At 39.5% G+C, this 27,977-nt stretch overlaps 2 protein-coding genes across 10 annotated transcripts in view; both read right to left on the bottom strand.

The window, feature by feature from the left end:
• On the bottom strand, nt 1–19,912 carry LOC146989158 (complement factor H-like). Of its 3 annotated transcripts, none has more exons than XM_085775146.1 (9): nt 19,754–19,912; nt 5,561–5,737; nt 5,189–5,353; nt 4,617–4,784; nt 3,764–3,931; nt 3,366–3,524; nt 947–1,135; nt 674–859; nt 1–532 (listed from the first exon to the last, which is right to left on the bottom strand). In XM_085775146.1, the coding sequence occupies exons 1-9, from the start codon at nt 19,830–19,832 to the stop codon at nt 513–515; spliced, it is 1,311 nt and encodes a 436-aa protein (XP_085631272.1). In that variant the 5' UTR covers nt 19,833–19,912; the 3' UTR covers nt 1–512. The 3 variants fall into 3 exon arrangements, with proteins under 3 accessions (XP_085631272.1, XP_085631273.1, XP_085631274.1); XM_085775147.1 differs by lacking the exon at nt 19,754–19,912 and adding an exon at nt 7,670–7,813; XM_085775148.1 differs by lacking the exon at nt 947–1,135.
• Nucleotides 11,291–27,977, bottom strand: part of LOC146989159 (complement factor H-related protein 1-like) — a 27,659-nt gene continuing 10,972 nt past the window's right edge. For 2 of the 7 annotated variants that reach the window (XM_085775137.1, XM_085775135.1), the window contains 4 exons: nt 26,954–27,142; nt 26,306–26,491; nt 13,335–13,520; nt 11,291–11,748 (listed from right to left, as the gene is read on the bottom strand). In XM_085775137.1, coding sequence (XP_085631263.1) covers nt 11,555–11,748; nt 13,335–13,520; nt 26,306–26,491; nt 26,954–27,142 — 755 coding nt within the window. In that variant the 3' untranslated portion in view covers nt 11,291–11,554. Of the gene's footprint in view, nt 11,749–13,334; nt 13,521–17,795; nt 17,964–22,630; nt 23,068–24,039; nt 24,226–26,305; nt 26,492–26,953; nt 27,143–27,977 lie in introns of those variants that run through there. The other 5 variants (XM_085775136.1, XM_085775141.1, XM_085775140.1 and 2 more) reach the window with 5 other exon arrangements.

Genomic DNA, 27,977 nt, shown 5'->3' on the forward strand with positions numbered 1-27,977 from the left:
CGATGTTTTTATTTTGTATTTATTTATTCATGCAAGCATTTTTCTATTCATTTATACAATGGCCATTGTTTTTTCATCAGCTATACAGTGAAGAATTTCTGAGACTTTTTTGAACTAACATAGCTAAATGCCCATCCCAATAACTCCCAAAAGACATTTGATGACATTACCATACAAATTACTGTTAGATTGTAAATTTAAAAACACAAAATATACAGGTTTTTTGTCCATCATTTTTACATGCAACCATGATGCTCCAATTTAACCTCAAATACCTAACTGAAAAGGCAGCATGTTTGTGATATGATATATGCAACATGACCCATACCAAATTCCTAACTGGCATATTTGGAACAGTGGTAGAATATACATGTTACAGTTACAGTACATGTATGAGGGTTATGTGTGATGTAACAATAACATAAATACGAATATCGCACAATGCAGTTTTCTTTCTCTCTTCTGACCAAAGAACCTGCTCCGATGTCTTTGGACCTTGAGGAAAATTTGCATCAGTGTTCCAGAGTGGGGGCTGTGGGGGAAGATTTGTGGTTAGTAGCACACCTCAGCATATAGTGGCTGTAAATCAGCTATCCTGTTCTACATCACCAGATAGTTATGCATTTAAAATTTTCTGGAAGTTTCTTTGGAAAACAGTTTTGGATATGCATACTTGTGCAGTTAATGTTGCTCTCCTCCCACTGCCCATTGTTGCATGTAATTGTGGCATCTCCCACCATTATGTAACTATCACGGCAGTGATAAGTTACTTCAGAGCCAGACAAGTATTCCCTCTGGTATGACGTCACAGCAACAGCATTTTCAACTTTAGGAGGGGGTCTACAGTGACTGGCAGTAGCTGCAAGAGATTAATGTATCATGTTATACCTCATAATCTTCTTCATAAATGTCAATGTCTGATAAAACATTACAGAGGATGACTCACGTGCACAGATTGCGTTGAGCGATATTCCATTTGAATGCCATTTTCCGTCAACACATGTTAAGTGATCAATCTGAGCCATGTATCCTTCCTTACAACTAAATGGGACACTTTCACCTTGTCCATATTTGTTACGTTGAAATGTCACTTCCATATTAGGAATCCTTGGAAGTCGTCCACACTGGCTTCTTTCTATAATTGATATGATAGCCATTTAGGTTTGTATATTTTGTTTTACTAAAAAATAAAATTGCCATTAAATACACAAAATATCTGCACTCAAAATTACATTTGTACTTCTTCTAAAAAATCAAATTTGAAAGAAAAACTATACTAGTTAGGTCATGTAGTCTGATCCATAGTGTGCTGTGCCTAGGGTCCTATGATTTCCATGATCACTTAATCATGGACATAATCGTGGAATTGGCCAATTAAAACAGAATCTTTTAACGCAGAATTTGACATTAACGCTATTTTCGTGTGGAAGAGGAACCAGGGATGTGATTTTTCCGGAAATCCGGATTTTTAGACATGAAAATGCGACCCTCATAAATCATGCAAATCCGCTTTTTTTTTTTTTTTGAGAGGAGGGGTGGGGGGGTAGGACCGCCGGACCGCCATTATCCACCATTCAACCCACACAGCCATAGGTGTTGATATTGCCCCGACCATTGAGCAGTAACGTAACAAGAAGACGTAGCGGCGGTAGTTGGTAGTTTTTTCTCTCTCTTTCTCTTTTTTTTTTTTTTGCCGCGGTAGTGTTTGTTGGAGCGGCGTGGTGCTGCACGTGACGCGCTGTGTGTTTACATTTACGACGAGCATTAATTCTCAGTCCGAACCTGTTAAAAAAAAAAAAAAGAAAAGAAAAGCCCGACCTCACTGAGTCATATTTTTGGCACGAACCCGGCTCGAACCAGCGCGTCCGGACAGGTTAAGCCGTCCATGCTACTTATTAGAGCCCAAAACAACAGTCCAGAGAGCCGAGGGACAGAGAGAGACAGCGCAGCAACAGGTGTGTGCGTTTGCGCGCGCGCTACCTGCTGTGAAGGGGGCTCTTCAGCCACAGCTCCCCACTAGACCAGTTCTGAGTTCAGTTGAAGTTTCATACACCCCAGCCATTCTTGCCATTACAATGATAGGAACCTCAGTCAGTACTAAATCTGCTTTTTTAAAAAAAATTATTATTTACTTAAGCAGCTACAAAAAATATTAGACATGTACCACACATCTGGCTGGAAGGTCTCAATGGTTCAAGAACTTTTTTTCCATCATTAAATATTAAAATAGAGCTAAGTACTGCATGTTTGTTTTCCTTTTAAATAAGTTCAATATCAAGTGCTAATTCCACCTGCCATAACTGTCTCTCTCTCTCTTGTCTCTCTCGCTCTCAGACACATTTTGAATGATCAAAATGATGAAGATTATGTCACAGTGTGTGTTCACAACACACACACACACACTGTAATAATATCTGCATCTATTGATTGACATGCTGTTTTTGAGGTTTTTTTCTCCTTAAATTAATTGTTTTCTGTTTGTGTATATAGACTTTAAAAATAAAGTGTCAAAATTATGTCATTGTGTGTAATGGCTGCACTGGGTCTGGGTCCGTATAATTTCCTGCTTTTTTGTCCTTGGCCAATCACATCCCGTATGTCTGGGGAAAATTGCACAGAGGGAAGCAAATCTTTGTGTTTTCGAGGAAGATGCAGAGACTGCCCCTGACAGGAACGCGCATCGAAAACAACTCTGTCTTGTAACGTTTCGTTATTATCTCATAGCGTGGTGAATGTGCAGGTCACAACTTGTCCACCAGAGCGTTGTGGAGTTGTTGGATTGTGTATTTGATGAGTTTGATGAGGGAAACCAAGAAATCCCATGAGCCTCCGTAGTGTAGCTCTGAGCAGCTTGCGGCTCTGCTCCGCCGTTCTAAAAATAGCTTACACTGACAATTAAAGATAACGAACCTACTGCTATGACTATAGGGATTATCAATGGGCCAATTTGCCAAAATGTTGAACTAACTACTTGCATGACGGAATGGGGCAGGATACCTCTGTACAGTCAGTTTGCTACTGTGTTTGGGACTGAATGTTTGTTTGTTTTTTTCAGTATTGCAAAATTGTGTATTGGCCAAAGAGGTCAGTTCCTTCAGAAAACTAGGTTGGGAGTCATATTTGGGGACAATTTGAGAGTTGTTTATTCAGGATTGTGCTAAATTCAGGCTCATAGGATAAGCAGCAGAGAAACAGTAATTGGATGTAAATGGGTAAAGACCATACAACAAATGCCAAAATTCTTACCCTCATCTTTTTTGTCTTTTAACTACTTGTATAGTCACTTGTACAATTCGGAAACTTCATTTTATCTTAGAAATAGAAATGTTGTAATTAAGACTTGTAAGGCATTAAATATTCATTACCAATACACTGTTTAAGTCCAGACCACACTCCATCATTACATGTAGCTTCCCCCCACCAGCTTTTGGTCACAAGCTTATAGCCCTCTTCACAGGTGTAGTACAGTGTATCATTGTAAGGGCCAACTATGAATCCATGTGGAACTTTGGGTGGTGGACATGCTGTATGAAGGAAAGAGCGAGAACAAAATGACATCCAGATAGGACAACACATTCTCATCACATTACTTTTTGTAAATCTTACAATTCTAGTTGGGCGCTAACTACATTTTATTGACTTTTGCCTTGCCTTCAGTTTATTAACCACATGGATGAAAGTCAATTTCACTGATCTAGCAGCCTACCAAAGTGACAATGTCGTTTTCAGAGTTCACAGCATTGCATTTGTTGTATGATCTTACCTGTACAGCTCTGAATCCCAGTCCAATTACCTTGACCACAGACAACGGTAAAACGTCTTTTACTGTTGTTTCTGCATGCAAATTGGACTCTTTCATGGTGGTTGTAACTTATCTTCTCATTACGTGTAATGTATGCATTACTGATGTTAGGTTTTTTGCATGGTTTCTCTGAAAGAAATTAATAAAAATTGTGAAAAATAATTCTCAAGCAATACTTTGAAATATACTTTATACATATCATTACTTTAATGATAGCCTTAGCTATCAGATATTACAAATTATAAATGTTACAAATCATTCAGTACGTTTACATACACAGGTAAGTTGAGCTATGCTCAAAGCTCGTTTTGAGCATCTCTTCAGACTCTGCGAGTCTTTGTCCCAGTTTACATGCAACAGGGAAAATCAAATAACTGACAGTAGTCATTACTCGGGACCGGTCTTGGTCTGATCATACATTGAAAGACCCTTCCTTTCAAGTGTTTATAAATTCACAATTATTGTGAAACTATTTCATGCCTTCAAGAAGTACTGCCCTTTGTTTCCTCTAGTGGTCCAGAATAAGTGCATTGATTTAGAATATTTGCCAATCCTTTACAAATGTAAATGTGTACCATTTAAACAAAGAAAATAGAATACAAATGCTTTTTTACCAGACAAATTGCATAGATTCACTAAAGTTCAAGTCTCCATTAAAGTAACGCAATAGTAGAATAATACTCGTAGTTTTTACAAAAGAACTTTTTGCTCCAACAGATGGGATGGATTGTTTGTTCTTTTTACTCATAGTTATTCATTGACTCCTGTTTTACAATTTTTGGAAGTGACTGTATTTAGAATTATGTTTTCTTACCTGTACATTGCGGTAACCCAACCCAACCTTTTTGTCCACAGATTAGAGAAAAATGCCCCTCATAACCATCCTTGCAGACATATTCAACCTGCTCATTGTACTTGTATAGTGACTGAATTTTTCCATCAATGTCTGAATTTGGGAAATATTTTCTGTTGCATGTTACCTCTGGGGAAAAAAAGAAATGTAGAGACTGGTGACTGGCAAGCAGGACCTACATTTAGGTTAGGATAGAAAACCACGTGGAAAAAAGTGTATAGATTTAAATGTAAAAGCAATTACATATAACATCCCTGCATATTGCATTACAATTTATGTTAAATTTGACATAATAGTAAAAATAAGTCTTCTTTTTATGGCTTTGTCCATTTTGGAAGATATGCCTATATAAAACATTTGACTGATTATTTCCATGTGCTGGCTTATTTTTATCCCAATCCATTTCTTATAATGTATTTTAAATACATGCACATAAAACTAGAATTTAAAAAAAGATTGAAAAAAACCAAATGGACAAACAAAACTTATACAATTAATATAAACAAAATGCTGCATTTTTGTTATTTTCTTACCTCTACATTGTGGATTTCCGTCCCAACCATTTTCACCACAGGTCAGATAAAAACGCCCTTCGTAACCATTCTTGCAGAGATAATTGACCCGTTCATGGTAATTGTATTTTTGCTTATAGTTCACAATGTCTGCAATTGGGAAATCATGCCTCTCACATGTTATTTCTGAAAAAAAAATTGTACACAATCATTGCATCACTGTCAGCAGTGACACTCACTTTTCATTTCAGAATTATAGAATATCAGGCGACGTGATACATCATTTATGGATTTCCTTTTTTTTTTTTTTTGCAAACACAAATGCTCACTGTTGCAATTAACACCATAGAGCACAATAGATGAAAAATATAATGATAATGAATGTTCCAGTACCTTGACAGAGTGGATTTGGCCTCCACCCATCCCTGGTGCAGGTGGCCCAGGTGGCGCCATCTGTGCTTGTGTAGCCCGGCTTACACAAATAACCTACTGTCTCATCCAATGTTATATTTTGTCCTGAGTAGGCATCCCAGTAATATACATGTGGGTCCTTTCGATCACATATAATCTCTAGGGTAGGTGAGAGAGACTTGTTAATCTCAAATACTATAAAATATAATTTGATAATCATCTTCACATGTTGATGAACCACCATATCTTGCATCCATGGATACAGTTTGTCAAAAGCCTGTGGAGTTTCATTTCTTTACATATTGTAGCAAAAGCAGATTTTGCAAAGGTCGGTAATGGATGAGTGTGCATGAGTGGTGCAAAGAATAATTTGAATTGTTTCTGAACCCAATTGTCATCCATATCTGGGCAGAAGTCTCTGAGGTGGTCAATAATCTCCTTGGAAACTAGTCACCAGGTGTGAATGAGGTGCTTATCTGGTTGGGCAGTCTCCATTAATACACCTCTTCAGTGTCAAGGTTAGTTTTAATTAGGTTAATTTTCTACAACAGGGGCTTTAGATTGCACTGTAATTATTAAGGAATAACACCAAATCAAAACACGAATCAAACTGCCATGGGAAAATGTATTGGGTGCTAAAGAGGGTCCAGCACATGTCCATCTTGGGAATCTCAGATAGGGTTGTTGTTGTTGTTGTTTTTGTTTTTTGGGGGGGAGGGTTGTAGATGATGCACTTCTGTTCGTCATTGACCAGATGTGAAGCAGCCACGACGAGAGTAAGCACTTTGAATTCTGAGGCCATGAATAGGTGTCCAGAATGAGATATCTTAAGGGCCCATTCACATGGAGCGTCTTTTGCGCGAGCGTTTCCATTGTTTTCAATGTAACCGCGCGCAAAATCCGAAGCGACGCCGACGCACCGCGCACACGGTGCGACGCGCCTTTTTCCGTGCGCGTCCGAGGCGAACCGAGATGAAAATATCTCAACTTTTTCGAATGCCGCACGCGCACCGCGTGTCATGTGATCAGAACTGACCAGTCAGCTGCGCGGACCTGCTTCACCAGCAGCAACAAGCAGCCCGGCTCTCAGTGCTTGCCCGCTTTCAGCAGCTCCCTCTCGGCGAGCGGCAGCTCAGTTCTCCCCCGGTCCAGCCCGGATCTCTACTCCATAGCTGCCGTAGCAGCAGTGTGATACCAGTACATTTAACCGCATTTTTTACTTTTATTAGACACAAGGTAGGGAGTTCACGTCTCGCCTGCTTCCCTCCTCTCCGCACGGCGGTGAGTCCTCTGTTCAAACTGACAGACAGATCGAGCAGTGAAGCTGCTGAGAGGGATTCACGGTGCTTGAAATCTGATCAGCTCTGTGTTTACTCAATTCCTGGTTAAATGACAGAAGCACACTAAATGTAAAAAATGTGACAGGTTCTTTTGGTTGCTTAGTAACGGCAGACGCGACCATAGACGCGAGCTCAGAAGCGCTTTGAAAAACGCATGCAAAACGCTCCAGCTGGCGTTTTGCATGCGTTTTCAGGCGTTCCATGTGAATGGGGCCTAATGCTTGTCCTTCACGTTGAAAGGAGCCAACTGAGGTGAAATAGACACAGGTCTATCTTCCTTTGAAGGCTTTCTTGGGGAGGTGGTATCTTTTCCAGAGGGGGAAAACCCAAGGGATATTTTCTAGAGGGAGAAAACACCCAAACTATTTAGAGCCCTACACCCTACCCTGGGAATGCCTCAGAATCCACCAGGACAAGTTGGAAAACATTCCTGAGGAGATGACTGTCTGGAATACCCTCCTTAGCCAGCTGCCATCAAAATGTTTATACAAATAATGGTCAAATTATTGTTTTGTACCTCAAGTGTGTTGGCAGTCTCCTCTAGGGTGAAACTTTGTCAATGCTTCTACCTTGAGACAAATTACCTTCTTTTGCACCTCTCTGGCATTTGAAGATGAGTTATATGACTTTCTCTGTAACAATTTGACAAGCAATTGGAATAAAAATTCCAGATTAATTAGTACAATTACTCTTGATTACAGAAAAAGCTTGGCATAAGTTTGCAGCTAAAATAAGCGTATGTCAAACTTACCAGTTTGCTGTAAAGATTCATCCACATTCATCAACAGAATAAAAAGCCAAAGAAGGTGAATGAGTCTCATTGTGAACGTTGCAATTTCAGTATTTAGGAAATTCCTTATGGTTTTCCCCTTGCAGAGATCAGATCAAAGTATTTCTGCACAGAACAAATGCACAAATTGGCAATGAAAACAGTCAGGAACATGGGCACCTTTCCCAAATCCCTCCCTCCCTTCAACTCCCTCTCATAAAATATAAACCTACCAGAAAACAATGAAATAAAGTTGTATGTAGTGAGAAGAAGTACAACTTGTTCTCATTTACTTTTCTAATGCTGTACATACAATTATAGAATGAAACGGTATGTTCCTTATGTATAGAATGACTAGAAATCACATTGTATGCACAATAGAAAATAAATGCACTCAGAAGAAGGTAAAACAAACCTATGATTCCTCACCACTTCTTTCAATGAGTAAAGGCAAAAAATAATCGCATCTAACAGTCAAGAACTATACAGCTACATTCCCTTTAATTTGGCACTATATGTCTACCATATAATTTGTGCAAACAGCATGGAGCTCTTTATTTTTTTTTAAATTGTTGCAGATAATTGCAGTTGGTGATAGTACTTGTCTTCCTCACTTAATCAGGTTAATCATTCACTTGTTTGTCCAACCAGCTCACAACCAGCTCACATCCCGTTAACCAAAGTATGCTTGACCGCAAGTTTATTAACATGTGCTGAATGTTTCATCTCATCCCGCTCCTGCCTACTCCCGCTGAATTTCTTACTATTACTGCCCGCAATCGCAACGTGTCAAACACATCAAACACGTAATTTTATAGGCTTCTCCAAATGTCAGACTTGCCTTGCTTTGTTTTTGTGTTGTAAAAATTTGTATGCAATCATTGCATCACTGTCAGCAGTATTAAACAAGGAGGCTACATAACTAACATAATTACAGTAATAACATACTGTAGAAATACAAATACATTCAGATTAATTCAGTTTAACAGTAACAGCACTGTCATTCTTCAGAGTTTACTCTCACTTTATGTATTGAATAGTCATGGCCATTACAGAACAGCATTGCAATTCAGACATTGATTCTGCACAGCAGGTGGGTAAGCTGTTTGAGCTAAATCTGGGTCACAGTTTATAGTGTCCAAAGTTCCTCTAGAGAACATTTTACTTTTCTCTGAACTGGATTATAACAAGGAGTTTTCCATTTTGCTGCTTGTACACAACAATATATATTATTATTTTGTTAACCAAACGCTTCAAATCATGTTTTTGTGTTGTAAAGACCTTTTATGAGAGACTTTGTGCAACTGTGTAGAAAATAACAGGATGTCATTTACCAAAAGTTTCCAAAAGTCTGATAAATCCCTTAAAGCAGAAGTAAGCAATATTTTTGTGTTAATATAAGTCTTAAATAGTTATATCTTCCCACAGCAATCACTTACATAGAGTGTTTGGACCGAAACACGAGTCTGTCAGTCACTCTGCTCTGCTCTGAGCAGTGGTGTAGTCCAGGGGGTACGCCGGTATACGGCGTATACCTACTTATTTTTCAGTCAGGATTGCGTATACCCACTTCTAAATCCCCCCTGATGCGCACAAAGGGTTAACAGCCGGTCTCTGCTAGAAGTCCCGCCTCTCACCTGAATATCGATCTCCGATTGGCTCTGCCGTTTCTCATTAACGTACATGTGATTGGCTGTCCCCGCTGTCACTCCGTCTGCTTGTAAAAGTTACCTGCTCGTTGGTCGGACGGGACAGGAGGTCACGGTGCTTGAATCTGCAACCGCGAATGTAAGTGTCAACATGTTCATCATGTTCGGCATTTGTTCTGCCTGGGTCACGTTAGCTAGACGGATTTTAACATCAGTGGTGTCATTTACAAGTGTTTGTGTCTGTCTGTCTGTCTGTCTGTCTGTCTGTTTGCATGCGTGCGTGTGCGCTCTGCCTGTGGGTCTGTGCTTGGTAATGAGGATCAGGTCAAAGAAAAGGAAAATGGACATAAAACACTTCTCTATGAGTGAAAGTGTAAGTTACTTCAATGGTATCTAACTGTAGAGCCTCAACAATACAGATAATGAATGAAAGCCAGTATTTAATGGCAAACACTTAAAAAAAAAAAAGAAAAAAAAAAGTTATTTTTACTATAGCTTATTATTTCCATGTATCCTTTGTGTGAAAGGGAGCAACTGTTTAAAAAACAAAAATAAAGAACATTGGTCAGGAAAAGGCCTAGAAAAAAACCTCAGATTCCAGATGCGCATGTAGGCTAATTTTATACATTTTGGGGGAATAAATTACACATAGGTGTGTGAAAGTAAAAGCCTTTTTTCCTCAGGCAATAACTGTAGGCCTATACCACCAAGCTCTATTGTATCCCTAATGTAGCCTATCTGTCAGGCATCAACATATTTTTGTCAGGTGACAGACAGTAGAGAGGCTGGAGGAGACGGAGAAGGAGAGACCAGTGGAGGTAGAGGAGGAGAGGCTAGAACAGATGAAGGAGAGGCAGGAAGAGGTAGAGAAGGAGAAGCTGGATGAGAGAAGGAGGAGAGGCTGGAAATTCACAGGTGAGGTTAAATAATGATGGATGTGTTAGTCATGATGATGCACAGTTGACTTCAGCCAGAGAAACTGAGAACTCTTCTAAGTTGCCTTCTTGTCTTTCATTAGTTGCTCATTAGTTACCTAACATAAAACTATGATTGCAAATGCAAAAAACATCAACTTTCAGGAGCGGTGCCTCGGAGCACTTTTGTGTCCCCACCAATGATCCCCTTGGCAAAGAGAATGATTTGTGTGTTTTATGTAAGATGAAATATGAACAAGGATGCATTGTCAACTTCAGATTTTAATTAACTATAAACTATGAATAACTGAAACACCATGTTTGCCTCATGATAAATACATTCATCCAGGCTGCTTGTGTGACCAGTAGTAGCTAACTACAAACTGCTCCTAATCAAGTCATCATCATTTTATATATTGAGCAAGTATAAAATGACAGATTTTTTGATTAAACTAAATAGAGTAGTCTTACATGTCACTGTTTCTAAAACAGGGCTTTTTTTTCTGGACTACTTAAAAAAAAGGTGAAAATTTAGAGGATACCCACTTCTCCAGGGACCACTACACCACTGGCTCTGAGCCAAGGAGAAAACTTTTCTCGCATCCTACAAGTTTTATCCAATGAGGAGAGAGAACGGCATGAAGGGCTGTGTGTGCAGCCAAGGGATGCGCGTGAATGTGGTGACGTAGGGACGAGGACCAATAGATCCACGACGAGGGCGGGGGCTGCTAACTCCATCGGCTGACAAGACGTTATGGTGCGTTCAAGGCAACTTGTAACTCGTGTTTTTCCGACCTGTTAAGTCGTACCAGTTTGATCTGGTACGAGTTCACGGGTCGGAAGTTACGAGTGGCCGTTATGCACTTTCACAGGTAAAACAGGTTGGAAAAACACGAGTGGGTTGCCTGGAACGCTACAAAGTCGTAAGTCGTGACTTGAAGCTGTAATTTACGGTTTCAAAAGCCTGCCTGGAACGCAGCATTAGCCAAAATGACCGGATCACTTACTTCTGCTTTAAGCATCATAGGTACATACAGGTAATACAGCAAGTGTGACTCAGTGACAATTCCAGTAGACGAGTAGAAGTAACCACAATCTGATGAATCAAAGTTTACTTTTATTGAGTAAATTTCCACCCAGGAACATGAATTATAGAATGATGAAAGCTGCAGATGGTTTTCACAACAGCCTAATTTTCATACAGAAGAATTCCAAGTACAAAGGTATAAAGACCACCAACACGCCTCGCCCAGTTAATCATCAATCACAACTCATATTTGTCACTATCAGTTCACTAAAGCTCTTTAATAGCAGGTTGGCAGGTCAATCACACCATTATTACACGTCGGACGCATTGGCAATCGGCCATCATGTCCATGTCCTCTGGTACACCTGAACTCGATTGGCGTATCATGGATTACATACAGCTTCTCTTGGTGAGAATACCTGAACTGAATATTATGACCGTTCATGAGTTCTTCATCCACAGTGCAGGGTTCTGCAAAAGATGACAGACACATTCCTGTTAATATCAGGAATGACTGTACAGTATACTGTATCTTTTGTTAAGTCTTAAAGCAGAAGTAAGTGATATATTTGTGTTAATATAAGTCTTAAATAGTTATATCTTCCGACAGCAATCACTTACATAGAGTGTTTGGACCGAAACACGGGTCTGTCAGTCACTCTGCTTTGCTCTGAGCCGAAGAGAAAACATTTATCGTATCCTACAGTTTTTATCCAATGAGGAGAGAGAACGGCATGCAGGGCTGTGTGTGCAGCCAAGGAACGCCGTGAATGTGGTGACGTAGCGACGAGGACTGTTATGGTGCGTTCAAGGAAACTCGTATTTTTCCGACCGTGAAGTGGTACCAGTTCGATCTGGTACGAGTTCACCGGTCGGAAGTTACGAGTGGCCGTTATAGTGACTTTCACCGGTAAAACAGGTCGGAAAAACACGAGTGGGTTGCCTGGAACGCTACAAAGTCGTAAGTTGTGACTTGAAGCTGTAATTTACGATTTCAAAAGCCTGCCTGGAATGCAGCATTAGCGAAAACGACCGGACCACTTACTTCTGCTTTAAGTATATAAAAAAAAAAAAATGCTTGACATTGAAATCAATAAATCAAATTGCAGATGGAAAAATAAATCATGAACATAATACACTTCTCTTTAGGTAAGACTTCCACATGAGAGACTAATTGTCCGCCTCTCTGTATTGATTTTACATGCTGTCTTGGGGGCATTATGCATGACTTGTGTTTTTAAGGCAACACACATTCGAAAATACATTTCCTGACTTTAAAGACCCCCTCCCATGAAAATCGTGTTTTTCGTGCTTTTCACATGTTCCTGTGGCATTTGTCTTGTGTTAGAGCACATATCAGCAGAAAAGGAAGTGCAAAATTGCATTTCTGAGTTTTTCTGCCTTCAAATTGCTGTGAACCAATGGCAGACGCAAACTGGCCATTTCAGGGAGACTGGAGCTGACGTGTCACAGCTCCAGGGGAGGGCACTAGTGCTGCAAGCTCCCGGCCCGCTCTGCATCTGGCTCAGAGGTGAAAGGCTTGGCAGCTAGGTGTAACAGGTATAGCTCACCTGGTAGAGCAGCTTGCACTGTGAGCAAGGACTATGTTCGAGTCTGGGATCGAATCCCAGTGTGGAGTTTTACGCTAAACGTGCTGAATCTGTAATTGTACAATGTCCAGCTGTCAGCAAGCGGGGGGGTGGGGTGCGAGGAGGTGGCTGGGCGGGTGCAGAGCAGCGCAGCGCAGTCTCCGCCCCCCTGCCAGTGGTGTATTGCTAATGTGCATCACTAATGAGCTGGTTTTAAAATGACCAAAAAGGGTCGCGGGAGGGGGACTTTAAAAGAATAGTTCACCCAAAATTCAAATTGCACTCATTATCTACTCACCCTCATGTCAACTAAGAACTCTGAAACTTCTCCCAGCCCTTAGTCGACATGTGGGTGAGTAGATAATGAGTGAAATTTCAATTTTGGGTGACTTAACGTGTAGGTTTGTTACTGCAACACTGGAAGCTAAAATCTGTGTTATCTATGGAAACGTTCAGAAAGCAACTTACGGAGGCATCTCATCTCTCCAGTCCACTCTCCATTTTTGCATGTTTTGAAGGGGCCACCCTCCATAGTGTAGAGATTAAAGCAGGAGTATTCAACCCTTTCATTGTGTCTGTACTCATTATTTGCAATCGTTGTGATGTCTCCATCTTGAAGAGGAGGTGGTTTCCCACACCCCGACTCTGGAGGAACTAAAAGAGTTCACAGAACATGGTCAGTTTTTTAATTTTAATTTTAATTTTAATTTTGCCTTTATTTAACCAGGTCGGTCCCATTGAGACACAATGGCCTCTTTTTCAAGGGAAGCCTGGCCAAGACAGCAGCAGAAAAGTTATTACACATACATAACACAGAAATCACACAACACACAGATAAAATACAATACAAGATAAAAGCAACAGGACTAAAAGTTCGGATTCACATTAAAACAAGAACAAGTGCGATATGAAGCTGCAGTGACAGAGTACATGGCTGGGTGTTATGTTGCAATCATTACATTTCACTGATCTTTGACTTCGATCTCCTGCAGTTAAACAATATTTTACAGTCACAAATATTCAGCCATTACAGAATGAAAGCGATAACAGCAAAAATGAATATAACTGAATAAAATACCCAGAAAAGCTCTTGAATACACCCATGTGTCTATTTTGTATCTATCATGCATCTATCATCCATGTGTCTTTATCGTGCTACACAAGAAACTACATATTTTTAGTACTCATGCTTTCCTAAATGTGTTGGGAAACACGATCACTTCCTGAATCATTTCACTTCAATGCTAGCCTCGTAAACCAGCCTCTCGCGGAAGTGCATTTCATTTCATTCCAAGGGAGAGTCTGGCCTCATCCCCATTCTAAGCGTTTGGACTGAAACCCTCAGAAGGCCGAACCAATCAGCGTCACCCGCTGTGATTGACACAGCACGTTGGCCAATCAGGGACCGACTGGTGCAAAGCCCCGTCACTACACCAACTTGCTGATTGGCTGAATGGGGTTGTCTGTCAACGCTACTACCAAAGATATTAAACCGTCTTTGCTACTACTCCCGCCCAGCTCCCGTCCACCCCAAACACTTGCAGGGGGGATGAGGCCAGACTCTCCCGAGAAATGAAATTAAATGCATTTCCGCGAGAGGCTGGTCTACGAGGCTACTTCAATGCTGCCAGCGCCTAAAAATTATAAAAGTTTATTATTGCTTTAGTTCCAAAGAACAAATAATGTATTGCAGTTTAGGTCTAATGTTTCTGACAGCAGAGACTCTAGCTGGGTTTCCATCCAAGTCGTATCGAATTTAAAAGCGGATTTTGTGAAAATGCGCAAAAAGCAAAGCAAATTTATGCCCGTTTCCATTCATTAGTGTTTTGCGATTAGGAGGAGTGCACCGTGAGATTACGTCATAAGAGAGCGTGAATGTATCCAACAGTTGACACTCAGCTGACACTCAACATCATGGACAATTTACGTACTTTCCGGACTATAGACGCACCTGTATAATCCGCACCAGCTACATTTTAAAATAAAATACATATAGCCTATAGGCCGCACTTGAATATAAACTGCAGGTTTTCATGTTGTAACATGAGATATTTACACAGAAAGACAGTAGGGAACTGTGACAGTCTGCTCGCTTTTCCGCTGTTTTGGTTATGCTCCTCTCCTCCATGTGCATCTGTTTACATACGAAGCCGGTGAAAAATCAGTAAGTTACATAACGATGTTACGGCGTGTGTTTGTGTAGTCTTAACCGTCATAAACAAAAGATTATGGGTTACGGAGCGCGTTTGTGTTGCGGTGCAGAGAGGAGAGCTGGGAGACCGGGGCGTCGCTGGGTGAAGTCCAGCAGCTTCACCCACAAACTCTGCCTCAATTCGCATAATCTGTTTCCATCACAAAAACTCGCATTTCCTTTATTCGATACGCTGACAAATCCACCCCCTCCAAGCGTATAAACTTTTATGCGCATTTACTGCCTTTATTCGAATTTCTGGCGTTTCCATTCAAGTATTTATGCGCATTTTCACAAAATGCGCATAAGAAAAGGTGGATGGAAACCCAACTAATGTGGGCATCTGAAAACATGGCCCATAACTTAGAGTTGTTTTTTTTAATGAAACTTCAAAGTCATGTTTCTTATATTATATGTAGTATAGTATAGTATAAGAAAAAAAATCCCTCATTCTCTTTCTCTGACAGTGTTTGTGGTCACACTGCACCACTGTGCTGAGCAACTCAGTGGTGTTTTCAGTCACCTTTTCCAAATGTGTATTGACAGCTGTGAGCTCCCAACTATTTTCATTATAATTTCCATTCCTAAGGCTAACAACCCAAGGGAATTACAAGATTTTAGACTTATGGCCCTCACTTCTCTAGTTGTGAAAAACCTCGAGAAAATCTTGAAGCACGAGGTTCTCACTCTGGTCTAGGGCAAACTTGATCCACTTCAGTTTGTCTATGAAAGCTACAAAGGAGTGGATGATGCAAAACGTTTTATCCTCGATAAAATGTGTTAAGACCTGTAGATACCCAAATCTCACATCAGACTTTTAATTGCTGATTTTTCCCCAGATTTTGATAAAATGTAACCTCACATTTTAACTGAGAGGCTTGCCACTTACAGCTTCTAATAAACCCTAGTTTCAAACACCTGGCTGTCTCCACAAGGGTGTCTTCTTTCTCCATTGCTTTTTATTTTCTACCCTTACAGCTGTAGGTCTTTCAAAGAGGACAGTTCCTTTGCTTAAAATTTTTAGACAACACAGCTCTGCTCCCACTCCGTCAGGGTACAGTGTCAGACCACGGACTCCCTGACTTTGTCAAGTGGTGTGAAGAAGAAGTTTCCTGGACCAAAACATATCAAATGTATAAAATGACAAAATTGCAGTGTGCATCGCCCGCAGCGCAGTTAAAGGTGAGGAGAAGAGCTAATTTGATTGGTGAAGATCTGAATCGGCTGTGTTAATCCCATTCCTGCATCTCTCCTCACTAGGATGGACGGGAGGAGTGCCTGCGCCGGACTGCGCCGTGCAAGAAACTTGTGGACACACCCCGTTGGCGCGGCAAAACTGCGCTGTGCCTAGATTGTGCCTGGTCTACGAAACTAGAGCCCAAGGTCACATGTACATCAAAACCACTTATTATTGGACATAAAACACCCCCCCCCCCCCAAAAAAAAAAAAAAAAGGTTAAAGGGACGGGAGGTCCAGTTATGTGGTTCGTTGCCTGAGGGCAACAGCATGCCATAGAGCAGGGGTCGGCAACAGGCGGCCCGCGGGCCGAATGTGGCCCGCCGGACCTTCCAATGTGGCCCGCGACTGAGTTCTAATAGTTTAAATACTGTATTTCTCTGTCTCTGTGCCTACGGCGCCTGTAAGTCAATGCGCTGGGACACGGAAACACGTGTCCCAGCGCAAAGGCTATGGGTGATTTTGGCCTCGGTTCACCTTCGTGTGTGCATCATGCATGGGGGGCCGTTCAGATGGAGACGTGCGTCAGGTGCGCTCCCAACTCAAAAGCTGTAGCGGCGCGCATTTGATGCAACGCGGTTGTTTTTCCGTGCACGTCCACGGACCTGCTTCTCCCCCGGTGTTGTGTCCCGGTGCCTTCGGCCTGTGTCTCTCCTACTGTTTCCCACTGAGCTCTGCCTCGTTTAAAAGGTGAAGGAAGCCCGTGAAAGACGTCGCCTCTGAGATGTAGAATGTGTTATAGAAGAGAAACACACGTGTCAGGACCAATGACTTGTATCATGAGAACAGACCTGATGGTCAGCCTCCTTTCATATTTAAACTGAAAATCTCAGGGCATGTCTCAGGATACAAGCCAGCAGTGTAAAGCTCCAGCAGCATGATATGTAAATGATGATATGATGGGCTATGTCAAGATTTTTAATTTTATATCATACAAAACACCAAAGATGTGTATAAATAAAAATGATGTGCACAAGAGAAATAAAAATATAAAATATAAACAACCAAATTATTAGGCAAAAAGGTGAATTTAATTTCAATCTAGGCCTATTTGAATGTCCGGCCCTCGGGATGTCTGTTGAGAAAAATTCTGGCCCTTCGACAAATGTAGTTGCCTACCCCTGCCATAGAGGGATATATTGTGCATGTTCACACATCATATCATTCACAATTCTTAGTAGATGAATCCTGTTGACTGTCAGTTTCTAATTCGGCTTTCAATTATCTATAGACCCACATATATTGAAACTGTGTCATTGTTTTTCCCCTTGTCTTTTCTTAAATGCTGCAGTACTCCAGGGTGAGCGCATTAATATGGTAATATTATTTTTCAATTCATAAAAATATAATAATAATAATAATATAATGAGATTAGGTTATTGGGAGTCATTAAGCCCGACTAGTTTGGAAAAGTTAAAGTTAAAATATTCCTGAGGGGCATGAAGAAAAAATGTTTTCAAAAGTAAAGAAAAAGCAGTGTTCATGCAATGTAGTTTCTTACCTTTACATTCTTTATCCCCAATCCATCCTTCTGGTCCACAGGTTAGTACAAAACTTCCCTCCTGGTTACCTGTGCAGGAATACTCAACTGTGTCTTGGTACACGTAGAGTGACTTAATCTCTCCAACAATCTCAGTGTCTGGTATATCTAGTCGGTTGCATGTTACCTCTGGACAAAAACAAGAATGTAGAAAATGGTGTTTGCCAAGTGGACGTTGAATTTGAGTTGGTAGTGGACATCTCTTGTCTGGTATCAGCCACAAGCCGTTAAAGAAGTTCATAGTAGAGATCTGGCCCCAGAAATGTCTCCCTGCCTACTCCTTCCACCATTGAACTATCAAATTGATAGGACACAGGGAGAGAGGATCCTTCCCTCACATACAGACCAGCTTTACAGCTTTTAGTATGTCAGAGAGATGTACAACCCAAACAAATGGTTACATCCAGCGGTCAACAAATGGACACAAGACAAAACTGGATTGCCACTTTGTAACCATAAGATTCGCTGCCTGATTTTGTTTTCTTACAAAAAGGACAAAAAGTTAGTATTTCTTGTTATTACTCAGTCTCTTTCAGATAACACACAAGCCGTTCGGCGCAAAATGGCAGCCATTCTTCTGTCAAAATATTCCTGAGGGGCATGTATGAAGAAAAATATTTTCAAAAGTGAAAAAAGCAGTGTTTGTAATGCATCATGTACTGTAGTTTCTTACCTTTACATTTTTTATCCCCAATCCATCCTTCAGGTCCACAAGTTAGAACAAAACTTCCCTGCTGTTTACCTGTGCAGGAATACTCAACTGTGTCTTGGTACGCGTAGAGTGACTTAATCTCTCCAACAATCTCAGTTTCTGGTATATCTTGTCTGTTGCATGCAACCTCTATAGACAAAAACAAGGATGCAGAAAATGGTGGAAGTTGAATTGAAGAATTTCTGCCTGTCCCTGAACATCACACAGGGACAACATGGAGCTGCCTGAGTTTTATTATGTCTACATCAGGCTGAGTTCAACAAATCAGTTTATGCTACTGTGATTTAAGTAGCCTAGTTAAATACAGTAATCATAGTGTAGTGGCAGGAAAGACCATTTAATCTATATTGTGTTGGTCAAGAACAAGTTCAACTTAAAGTCAGAGAAAAAATGTTTAGGGTGTTTTTACTGTTCCTAAATATAAAAATGGGTCACATTGGACCCTCAACATTATTTAAAGGTTAAATAATGTGTTACTTAAACATTTTTCATTGTGCTGTGCTCTTAAAATAAACTAACAAATACTAGTGTAAAGTCCTATAAGGAATGTTGAGCTTAAATTTTCCCCTTAAATTTAGGTAGGAAAATCGCAGCTTATCAATTAATTGATCATCGATCGATAAGATCTATCAACTATTGATTAATTAACTTGATAATTTGCATCCCAAGTAGCGGCTAACAGTGGCTATAGCAGCATTTCCTGATTCTTTGTCCTTTCAGCTTGTTGTACCTGTGCATTTTGGAGCTTGGTCACTCCATTCTCCATTCTCATTACAAAATATTTCTTGTGCCCCAGACAGGATTTGACTGCTGGGCTTGCAGTAAAATCGAAGCACGCTGCCAAAGGAAGCTTCCTCTGGGTCACCAAGCAGCAATGGGCAAGACAGCAATGGGCAAACAACTAAATTCTTTGTCTCAAAACAACAGAGAACCTTTTTATTCTTAGACCTGGCTCATGTCAGGCTTGGGGGTAGCAAGGCCCTTTAGGCCTACTGTAAAAGCCTCAGGACCCACCAGGACAAGTTGGAGAACATGGGTATCTAGAATACCCTCTTCAGCCAGAGGTCAAATGATTGTTTTATACCTCAAATTGTCAATGTGTGTTGGCAGTCACAACTCAGAAATAACATTTGTTGCACCTCTCTGGCATTTTCCCCTTGATTACAGAAAAAACTTTACTTTTAAAATAAGCTTATGTCAAACCTACCAGTTTGTTGTAAAGATCCATCCATGTTCATCAACAGAATAGAAAGCCAAAGAAGGTGAACAAGTCTCATTGTGAACATCTAGAAATTGCAGCATTTATGGATTTGCCTCTGGTACTGGTTTCCCCCTTGCAGAGATCAGATAAAAGTATTTCTGCACAGAAGAATTGCACACATGAAAACAGTCTAAGGAACATGGGCAACTCTCCCAAATCCCTCCCTCTCTTCACCTGTGACCAGAAAACATTGAAAAAAGTTGTATGTAGTGCAAATGATGTCCTCATTTACTTTTCTAATACCGTGCATTCAGTGACAGAATAAAATAGTAACTTCCTTAGATCTAGAATGACTGGAAGTCACACTGCATGCACAACAGAAGAAGAAGAAGCTACAACAAACCTACAATTCCTCACCAGCGCTTTAAATAATCACATCTAACAGTCAAAGCCTACAACTACGGCACTGTGCCTACTATATAATTTGTGTGAACAGCATGAAACTCTTTATTTTTCTCACTTAATCAGGTTAATCATTCACCTGTTTGTCCAACCAGTAAGTATGCTTGACCTCAAGTTCATCAACATGTGCTGAATGTGGACTTCTAATTCATTATTACTCTCTGTAGTTTATACCTCCATAGCTCTGGGCTCGGGTAGAGGAGACATTCAGATCCTTTGGTAGAGAGTAGAATCACCAATACAACAAAAAATACCCCATTATAGGAAAAGTTTCTTAAGGTGAGATGGGGCATGCCACAACAGAGCTGGGAGTTTCTCTTCCAGAAAGTCAGTTTACCTGGAGTTGGAAATCTCAGACGGTCACCAAACAACAGTTGGTAACTGTCAACTCCACATCGTGTTAATACATAATGTACAGGATTGATTTTCTGTACCGCTCTGTCACAGATAATTAAATGTGGGATTTTGTTGTACTAGATAACTGGGATAATTTCATGACACCAAGCACAGACTTTACCGTGCATGACTGACTGACCAACATTCCACACTAGTGTTGACTCTACCTTAAGCAGGTGATTACAAGGAAACATGAATGTGTTGTCTCTCATAATATGTAGATGTAACTGTGGAAGAAGGAAATAGACTGAACACTAGACTCACTTTTATTTAACATCGATGCACAGATGATCAGTTAGTAACTGTACTTTATAAGAGGTCTGACTATTTATTCTTGTTAATAATTTACATGTTTGGTCAGACATCACATGATTTCAGTTACTGGCAACTAGGCAGAGCGATCAGACCATCTTTACAAAGCTGACACTTTTCCGTCTCCCTGTAGCACACATAAACTCAGTCTTACAGCTAAATTTCTTATTTCATTCAAATATTATGGTTGTTTATCATTTCTCAATCCACAGTGCAGGGTCCTGCAAAAGATGGGGAAATTTTAGGTCAATAAGTCACTAAAGGCTGCATAGTGTTACACAGTCAAGAATACCTCATCATATAGGCTACATTTCAAATATAATGGCCCCCTTGTACCTTTGGCCTTGATAACAGCACTTGAAGTGCATTTTGTTCTGTACCAAAGTCCTCACACAACCCTGACAAATTTTTACCGTTATTTAAAAGTATTGTTATTCCATCTAAAAATAAAAGAGAAGATATCAATACAACAGATACTGACAAAGAATTGGTTCAGACATCGGACTTCAAAGTCTCTCCCACACCAACTGTCCCACTACAGGCCCTTTTTGGTCAACCATGTTTGTGTAATTATGCCCTAAATAACTAATAGACGGTTTCTTAATATTAAACTGAAATCATCCATTCCAAGTGTAAATGTAAAGTGACTTGTAACTTGCCAAGGTATCTCATCTCTCCAGTCCGTTTACTATTGGTGGAAGGAAATGTAAACAATCTATGATCACAACACTGTAAAATGTCCCAAAAAAAAGCAATAGATAATTCAGATTTTTTTCAAACTGTTATTAGGCGCCATACAAAAACATTGAATATTTTGCAGACAGTATGTTAAGTATGATTAGATGGATTTAGCAGTAAATTATTACTACAGTTACTTGCAATATAAATATTTTCTCTTTATCCTAAGTGCAATTCAGCTACTTTCGTGGATTTTAAATATATCTTCTTGAAAATAACAGGGTGTCATTCCCAAAAGCTTGTAAAAGTCTTGCTTCTCCACAAAGCATCCTAAGTAATGGCAGCATGCTTCTAGGCTTAAAACACAGCAAGGATGACTCAATAACAATCCCAGTAGGCAGGTAGTAATAACCACAATCAGGTAAATCAAAGTTTGTTTTTATTTATATACATTTTTTCCACTCAGGAACTATATAGATAATATAAATGGTAGCACTTTAATCCCAGGCACAGTGCCTAGGGTTAAACTATATCCCGATACTGTATATGATGAAACTGTACATGTCTCCAATCATCACAGCAATGTAAGATGCCTGTGTCCAGATATATTTCAATCTATCATCAGCTGTCATATTAGAAAACATGGTAGGAAAGTCTATAACTATGACATATTTGACCAGCCTTATGTTTTAACCAGGGACAAAGTTTTTTCTCTAATCATATCCAATCACTCTGAGATGTAAAAACAAATATGCAAAAATAAAAAATATTTTGCAGATCCAGTAGGTTTAGTGTGCACATTTGCATCAGCAGTAAAGAATAATTAGTTACATGCAATATGAATATGTTCTCTTCATGCTGATTGAAAACGTACTTTGTGCAACTGTGTAGAAAATAACAGGATGTCATTTCCCAAAAGTTTCCAAAAGTCTGATAAGTTTGAGGTGTGTCTCCCAGCATGCTTCTAGGTTAATAATACAGCAAGTGTAACTCAATGACAATTCCAGTAGACAGGTAGAATTAACCACAATCTGATAAATTAATCAAAGTTTACTTTTATTAAGCAAATTTCCACCAAGGAACATGAATTATATAAATGGTCATAAGATAAAAGCTGCAGACTGTTTTCACAACAGCTTAATTTTCATACAGAAGAATTCCAAGTACGGAGGTATAAAACAGTGAACGCATGTTTTATTAAGAAAAAGACCACACACACTCCTAGCCCTGTTAATTGTCAATCACAACTCATATTTGTCACTTTCAGTTCACTAAAGCTCTTTAAAAGCAGTTTGGCAGGTCAATCACACCATTATTACATGTCTGGCGCATTTCCACTCTGCCATCATGTCTTCCTCTGGTACACCTGAACTCGATTTGCTGACCATGGGTTGCATACAACTTATCTTTATAAGAAAATCTGAACTCAATATTACGAGCGTTCATGAGTTCTTCATCCACAGTGCAGGGTTCTGCAAAAGATGACAGACACACAACAGTTTGTTAATATTAGGAATGACTGTACAGTATACTAGCCTATTTGTATATATTACTTAGTCTAAGCATATAAAAAATATGCTTGACATTGAAATAAATAAATTTAAATTGCAGATGGAAAAATCATGAACACAATACACTTATCTTTAGGTAAGACATCCACATGGGAGACCCATTGTCTGTCTCTCTGTATTGATTATGCATGTTAAATCTCCACCGGATTTCAGAAGAGTCCCAGCAGCGTCTCTCCGTGCCACAGTGCATATCAATCGTAGCATTTCTATTTTTGAAGGAGCCGTTGCTAAATCGCGTGAAGCTCAACAAAGCAGATTGCACTAGACAGGAAATCTGACACTGAATCAACGTAATACTCTTCCACCCCCTTTAAAAATAAAACACACTACGCAGTTCATATAGCCTATCACAAATTCACATCAACATTACAATCAATTGGACAAAGGGTCCCAGAGATTCGGCACCATGGACGATGAGAGATTAATCGTGGAAGTTGAAGTTGACACTACAGATCCTTTTTATAAGGACAATGGCAGAAAGGACAAAGCCTGGCATTTAATTGCAGGAGAAGCAAAGTAAGCTGTTTGTTGCTGTTGTTTCCTTACAGTTTATTGCAGGATCTCGCAGACTAACGTACGTTCAGGATTATTGCATGAATACTGCTGGCTCGCAAGGCAGTGTTACGCTGCCGCAGTGCGCCCGTTGGGCATTGACGCCGGGCAGAGGACAGAGCAAAAGCATGGCACAACCGTTCCACGGCGCTGACAGACCCAGTGGAAATCCCCAGGCGGCATTATTATGACTTGTGTTTGTAAGGCAACACAACATTTGAAAAGAAATTTCCTGACTTTAACTTAACGTGTAGGTTTGTTACTGCAACACTGTAAGCTAAAATCTCTGTTATCTATGGAAACGTTCAAAAAGCAACTTACGGAGGCATTTCATCTCTCCAGTCCACTCTCCATTCTTGCATGTTTTGAAGGGGCCACCCTCCATAATGTAGAGATTAAGGCAGGTGTATTCAACCCTTTCATTGTGCCTGTAACCAGTTTTTGCAATAGTTGTGATGTCTCCATCTTGAAGAGGAGGTGGTTTCCCACACCCCGACCCTGGACGACCTAAAAGTGTTACAGAACGTGGTCAGTGACAGAGTACAAGGTGTTATGTTGCAATCATTACATTTCACTGAGCTTTGACTTTGATCTTCTGTAGTTAAACAATATTTTACAGTCACAAATATGCAGCCATTACAGCACATGTAAACAATAGCAACAACAAAAATGAATATAAAAGAAAATTCCCAGAAAAGCTCTTGAATACATCCATGGATCTATTTTGCTCCACACAATTCCACAGAAACTTCATATTTTCAGTACCGGTACTCATGTTTTCTTAAATGTGTTGAGAAACATGATCACTTCCCAAATCATTTCACTGCAATGTTGCCAGCGCCTAAACATTACAAAAGTTTATTATTGCTTTAGTTACAAAGAACAGATCATGTGTTGCCCTTTAGGTCTGATGTAGTGTTATTTTTGGTGGCCTGTTTTAATTTCAGTTTTAGTCTAGTCAAACTGATGTCATTTTAGTTTTTATTAGATTTAGTCATGTTCATACTCTTAATTTTTCTAGTCAAGTTTCAGTCGACTAAAAGTCTGAGCATTTTAGTCAGAATAACCCACAACTATTTTCATCTAGTTTTAATTGACGGAAATGTACGACATTTTAGTCTAGTTTCAATGTTTTTAATCTCTTTCTAGTAATGTAATTCTATTTACCCCAGTCAATACAGTAGAATTACCTCATATAGTATAGACCAAACCAAATTTTTCTTTTAGTCAAACCCATTTTACAATTCAAACATGATTATTGTTATTATATTATTATTACCTTATAGACTCAAGAAAACATCCATTCCAGACGTGGAAGATGCTGCTCAACATATTTATTTTCAGTTCCCAGACACTATATTTAGCAGATATTTTGGAGAAACCCACTTTACACTCTCTCTCTCACAAATACACACACACGCTAGTCACACACACACACACACACACACACACACACACACACACACACACGTCTGACTGTCTCAGTGGTTTGACGAGCCAGCTGCCCGGCCATCATTCCCTTTCTTTGTGGCAGACTTAACTTTGTTTCTTAAATTGTGGTTAATGCTAACCCACCACGCTGCATCTTCTAAATAAGAGTGGGGATTGAGGAAGTGACATTGCTGCATAGGCTAGGTGACAGAAATAGCTTACTGCAAAATAATAATAACGCAACCAAACATTATAACGTTATTTCGTATTAAGCAAATTAAACATCTAAGAAGATTGCTGAGACTACGAAAATTGGATTAAGAACTGTCCAACGTATCATTAAAAACTGGAACGATAGTGGGGAACCATCATCTTCAAGGAAGAAATGTGGTCCAATGTGACCACAGAGTCCATACCTTAACCCCACTGAGAATTTTTGAAAAATGAATGCAACTCTGGACAGAAATATGTGGGGCATTAGAGTTTTGTTTTTTCTATATTTCTGTTTCTATATTCATAACATTTATGACATCTCCATGTAAGTTTTAATGAGTTTATGTTGTATGAATGACTCTATGACGGTGTAGCCTACTGTAGAAACGGAATTGGCCTTAGGGGATAAATAAAGTTTTCTCTATCTCTATGTCAAATAAGCAGCTGGGTTAAATTTAATGTGACTTTACAGACCACTACATCCTGAGTTATAACAATTTTGACATGAATTAAGAAAACACCCTGAAACAGCAAATTCCCTGAGACTGTAGAGCAGTTAATCTTCATCATCATCATGAACAAGTTGTGAGAAAAGAAAATGACTTCTATCCCCCTCCACCTGTATCAGGGGGAGGAGTGGGTGGTAAACTTGTGACGTGCCGTCTTTCTGTTCTCAAGGAGAGATTCAGTTTTAGTAAATAGCTTTATACAGCATAAACACATAAGTCGATTCTGTTTCATAATTTTATCTCTGTACGCAAATGAATGTAAAAAAAATTGCAAATATGATTTAAGAAGAAAAGATAAAGACAGATGAAATAACGAAATAGGCTTTATGTCCACATGATAAGTGTGAGAAAAGTAATGTCTATTACAGTATTTCCCAAAATAATAAAAATGTATCACACAAATACTGTATATTATCTATTGTCTTAAGGTTTACCTGCACAAGAGGGGACATGGTGATCCCATTGTCCATTGGTCCCACATGTCAGCTTTTCACGTCCTCTCAGAGTCCTCGGATGGTCACAGCTGAATGTGAGGGAGTGGCCAGGGCTTATGAGCTCTCCATCCTCTGGTAAACCATGTACTCTAACGTTGTCAGGTACAACTGGGCGGACACAGCTAACTTTTGAATAAACACAGTCAGTCAGTCAGATCGCTGAACGGAGATTAAGCTGAGTAAAGCAGTAATATGATGTGTAAACAAAAGAGCTTTTGTCAGACAAAATGTAATCAAGTATCATCACTGCTGAGGACGTTTCTGACATCATGTCACTGTCACTGGTTTTACTCAATTACAATCTACCACTTATTAAGCCTCCATTGTAACCCTAACTTTACGAAGAAAAGATAAAGACTGATGAAATAAGGAAAATCACAAAAGAATGAGCACAAGTTCACATGAGGTGTCTTTTCAGGCTATTTGACAGAAATGTTTAGCGAAATTGAAATAGGCTTTATGTCCATATTATAATACATGCAGTCATAAAAAAGTGTGAGAAAAGTAATGTCTATTACAGTATTTCCCAAAATAATAAAAATGTATCACACAAACACTGTATATTATCTATTGTCTTAAAAGGTTTACCTTCACAAGAGGGGACTTCGTGATCCCATTGTCCATCGTTCCCACATGTCAGCTTTCCTTGTCCTCTCAGAGTCCTTGGCTTGACACAACTGAATGTGAAGGAGTGGCCAGGGCTTATGAGCCCTCCATCCTCTGGTAAACGATGTACTCTAACGTTGTCAGGTACAACTAGGCGGACACAGCTAACAGCTGAATAAACACAGTCAGTCAGATGAAGCTGAGTAAAGCAGTAATATGATGTTAAACAAAAGAGCTTTTGTCAGACAAAATGTAATCAAGTGTCATCACTGCTGAGGACGTTTCTGACATGTCACTGTCACTGGTTTTACTTAATTACAATCTACCACTTACTAAGCCTCCATTGTAACCCTAACTTTACTAACCTGGGGCATAATTTCACTGAGAGTCCCTGTAACGTCACTGAGCTGACAATTTACAGAAGTTCAGTTACATGTATCGTAAACAGTATCATTTTCTTTTACATTATGTAATTTAATTTTTATTGAATATTCATTTAATGTAGATTTGCTACAGTGACAATGATAGTAATATTAAAACATTATCATTATTATTAGCAAACTGTTATTATTAGATTGCCTTTGTTTTTGTAAATTTTGAGTAGTAGTAGTAGTTTTTTTTAATGATATTCCAACGGGTATATAATATCAGAAGCTGTTTTATCTTGTACACCACAAAAGAGCTGTTTTGAAATTGTCCCACAAGTGAAGATGAATTGGTTAGGGTGAATTTAAAATTGAATTTTATACACAATAGGTCTTGTGAATTTAAAATTGAATTTTATACACAATAGGTCTTTTCTTACACCTTTTGCATGACTGTAAAAGGGTAATCTAGAACATAACATGGATACTGCCTATTCATATAAATCTGCTTTTTTTTCAGTATTAGACAAAATGTAATTGATTGTTCTAATATGTATTAACTCAAACCAAATGATTGATCCAAATTATGTTTTAAAAGCTTTGGGCATGAGTATCATAACTCCCTTAGCATGTTCTGAATA

The sequence above is a fragment of the Trachurus japonicus genome, chromosome 4 (assembly GCF_045865225.1).
Source record: "Trachurus japonicus isolate A0001 chromosome 4, Traja_1.0".
In the NCBI taxonomy this organism is placed as follows: domain Eukaryota; kingdom Metazoa; phylum Chordata; class Actinopteri; order Carangiformes; family Carangidae; genus Trachurus; species Trachurus japonicus.

Excerpts from the sequence above, each read along its gene's own strand:
- LOC146989158 (XM_085775146.1), bottom strand. The coding sequence starts at position 19,832 with ATGTTCACAATGAGACTTGTTCACCTTCTTTGGCTTTCTATTCTGTTG. Across the intron at positions 860-946 it reads GCTCAACGCAATCTGTGCAC|CTACTGCCAGTCACTGTAGA; the intron begins GTGAGTCATCCT and ends AATCTCTTGCAG. Across the intron at positions 533-673 it reads GAGCAACATTAACTGCACAA|CCCCCACTCTGGAACACTGA; the intron begins GTATGCATATCC and ends CTTCCCCCACAG.